The sequence below is a fragment of the Trypanosoma equiperdum genome, assembly GCF_001457755.1.
Source record: "Trypanosoma equiperdum strain OVI genome assembly, contig: ctg_1578, whole genome shotgun sequence".
NCBI classification, from domain to species: Eukaryota; Euglenozoa; class Kinetoplastea; order Trypanosomatida; family Trypanosomatidae; genus Trypanosoma; species Trypanosoma equiperdum.
This window is the reverse complement of record NW_027123591.1, coordinates 11567-14807: the sequence shown is the minus strand read 5'-3', so window position 1 is coordinate 14807 and position 3241 is coordinate 11567. Positions and strand designations below refer to the sequence as shown.

The following is a 3241-nucleotide window of genomic DNA, read 5'->3' as shown; positions in this document are numbered from 1 at the left end:
GTCACGGCTAGCACCTCACACTATGATTCTTTTGCTTTCACTTGCATTTATCGCATTTTTTAATTATGCATTTTTATGGTTATTACAGCAGGTAGGTGCACTATTAGTGGATACATACTGAGAATTTTACTAATTTATACTGATAAATATTCTAAACATCGGATTTCATAAGGCCCTGATCGGAGTAGCTGTAATAACTACCGCACTGTTTTTGCTAGCATCATCTCCACCGCCGCGTCTCTCTATTATATAGTGAATCGTGGAGCACAACATTCTCCTGTATTATTTCTTTCTTTTTTACCTTCTGTCGCTGTTTTTATGGATAAATTGGAGTCACCAATTTGTCCTGCAATCCCTCTTTCCTTATTGTCCCCTCCATCTTATCTCTGTGTATGATGATTCCCATAGTAATGTTTATGTTTAAAACTGAACATCTTTCACATTTTCACTTTCTCCTATTAATTATGTCTTTGTGCGTATCTTTTAATAACACTCTCAGTATTCCCATTCACTCTTTTACTCCAACAATACCCTTGCCATTGTTTTAAATTCTTCTCTTTTGTTCAAGCTACATGGTCTTTACAGAACCTCCAATCTTCTTATATTAATAGTATGCACAAACTCATAACACACTCCTACCACTATCATAATCATCATTATTATTACTGTTATAACCCTAAATCACTCCTAATATCCATAAAATTAACAAATGTATAAATTAGAGTAGCATTCTTTTTTCGCACCGCATCATCATAGTAATTTGCACTGACAAAACACTTCCATATAAATATTTCAAAAATACACATCTTCATCAAAAATTTTTATAATATATCAAATTTTAACAAATCTTAATTATTTTCATAAAATTGAGCAAAAATACTTAAAATTATACAAACTTACCGACGCACAAATCGAAGCGAATTTCTTATTAACAAGAAAGTTGAAATATTTGGAAGAATTATTTCCCATTTGCAGCCGTGATCCTTTCCAGAATCACTTTCTGTTTTCGCTGCACATTTCTTCTTTTTCTTTTCTTCCCCTTTGCCCTTCTCCACCGCCACGCAATTATCACCTTTTAATTCGTATCCTTCTGTTGTTTTGCATTTGTCCTCGTATGTTATTGCTTGACACTTGTTGACTTCCGCTGAAGGCGTGATTGTGGGCTTGCTTGTTGATTCCGGCATTGCCGTGTTGATTTTTCCTTCCAAGTAGGCAATAATTTTGGCAGCCTTTGGCCCGGATGCAAGGTCTGTCAGCTTGCCGTTTATTTTCTCATCACCTATTTGAAAAGAGTGCTCTTTTGTTGTCGTGTATTCAACGACATCCTTGGAAAAGGCTTCCACCGTGGGGCCTAGCGCGGCTTTTATCAGGGCTTTGGTTTTGCCTTTATCATTGTCATCTTTTTCAAATGGTTGGTTAAGCTGGAGTGCTATTAGCGTAGCGATCTCGGAATCAGCTTCTATGTCGCTCTAGCTTCCCTGAAGTATTGACGCGGTGTCTAGTTTTGGCGCGTTCAACGCATTACAAACAGCCCGCGCCACTTTTGCGGTTCCGAGTGAATCCCAGGGCAAGCTGTCCGTTTTTGCTTTGCATCCACCGCGTTTAGTTAGTGTGTCAAATATGTCAATATCCGCTGTCGCTTCTAACAGTGCGCCGGCGCTGCCTAGTTCTCCTAAGTATCTTCCATTTTTGGCGCTGCTGTCGGTGTCGACGAACCCTGGATGGCCTGAGAGTGCCCTGTGACCTTCTACTGGTGTGCCTTTTACAGCTGCTTTCAGTGTTATACTTGCTTGTTTCAATATTGCGTCGTTTATCATTTTTAGTTTGTAAATTTCATCCGCCTTGACGTCTGCTTGTTTGACTTTGTGGCCTGCCGTTAGATCGTCAATGTTGCAGTTGGCTCCTGTTTCGACTGTTGTCACGGCCGCTTTGTTCGTTGTCACTACTGTTGTTGTCGCTGGTGAAGCTTCGCTTGTTTCTTGCGTTGCCGTTCCTGGCTGTAGAGTTTTGATCCGTAGTTTTCGGCACATGATTAGCCTGTGCACCCTTGTCTTTAGTACCGTTGCCGCTGCTTCCAACTTTTGGTCGTAGTTTGGTAATTGTGTTAGTGCAGCCATTGCATTCGCTTCTTCGATGCTTGCTAGAGTACGCAGCCCGGCTGCTCTTTCTCTTCCGCCTTCCGCAGTGGCCAGTCTTAGTGCTGCGGCGGTTGCTGACAGCGTCAGAGCTACTGAAGTTCCTGATGTCGCTTGCTGTCTTGACATAGAATCCAGCGCTAGATCGTACCGGATTTCCCCACAGCTCTCTGTTACTTGTTGGCCGGCATCGTGTACGCCATCTGTTGTTGCTGCGGTCGCGCTCCGGTGGAGAACCAATGCAGTCAGTAAAGTTACGTAGAGGGAAATGGATATGAACATTTTTGTTCTTGAGGTTTCTCTAGCGTTGTAGAGCGGTGTAATTTCTGTTAAATGCGATTTAGCTACTTGATTTGGTCGTTTTAAAAGTTTGGCTTTAGTCTACGGCGGTTTTGGAGCTGGTAGTTGCCGACCGCCGCGAGGTTAGTGATGGATCTGTTTTGTTCAAGGTGAGGAAAGAAAAAGCGATTTTGTGAGTGTCCATTACGCTTCCAGTAGCATTGTTTGGTCAGTTGGCCGCTGCTATACGATGGCACTTGTATGCTTTGTGCGGCCTCTTTTATGCGATGCTGTTTTCTGGAAATGTTTATGGTGAACATCCATATGAAGGCACTCATCGTTTGCGAATTTCCCTACAAAAACACTATCGATTCCCTCTTTTCTCCTGTTTCGTTATTAGAACCAGTTGAATATCGCATATTAATAATCAGACCGCATTTTCGGTGGTATCTTCGCCGACATTCTGTGTTGTCTTGCTGAAGACTGTCTATACAAAAGTTCAGTTATTATTTTTTTGTTACTTTTCTTAACCATTTTTCTGTGGAGGCCACCGTTTTTCTTTTTGATTTCGCCATGAATCTCATTTACTTCGCCACAACCACGCATGCTGACGCTACTCAGTGGTCTAATAGTGCCTTTTTCGTATAAGATACAGTAAATATGGGTCGCTTTCTGTTGCGCGGTTCCTTGTTTCTTTCAAAGTAATCGGTGTAGGCCCTGATTGAACTATACTGGGATGTGAATAGTATATTTCGCTGGGCCTCTCTCGTATTTTTGCCCGCCGTTAGTGCCACGCTTAATTTATAACTCCGCAGAAAACTGTCTGC

At 41.8% G+C, this 3241-nt stretch overlaps 1 protein-coding gene across 1 annotated transcript; it reads right to left on the bottom strand.

Annotated features, from left to right (window-relative positions):
* Positions 1–1469: 1469 nt before the first annotated feature.
* Positions 1470–2417, bottom strand: TEOVI_000706400 (uncharacterized protein; the record flags this gene model as incomplete). The annotated part of the gene is made up of 1 exon (XM_067222182.1): positions 1470–2417. The coding sequence occupies one exon, from the start codon at positions 2415–2417 to the stop codon at positions 1470–1472; it is 948 nt and encodes a 315-aa protein (XP_067078283.1).
* Positions 2418–3241: the final 824 nt, after the last annotated feature.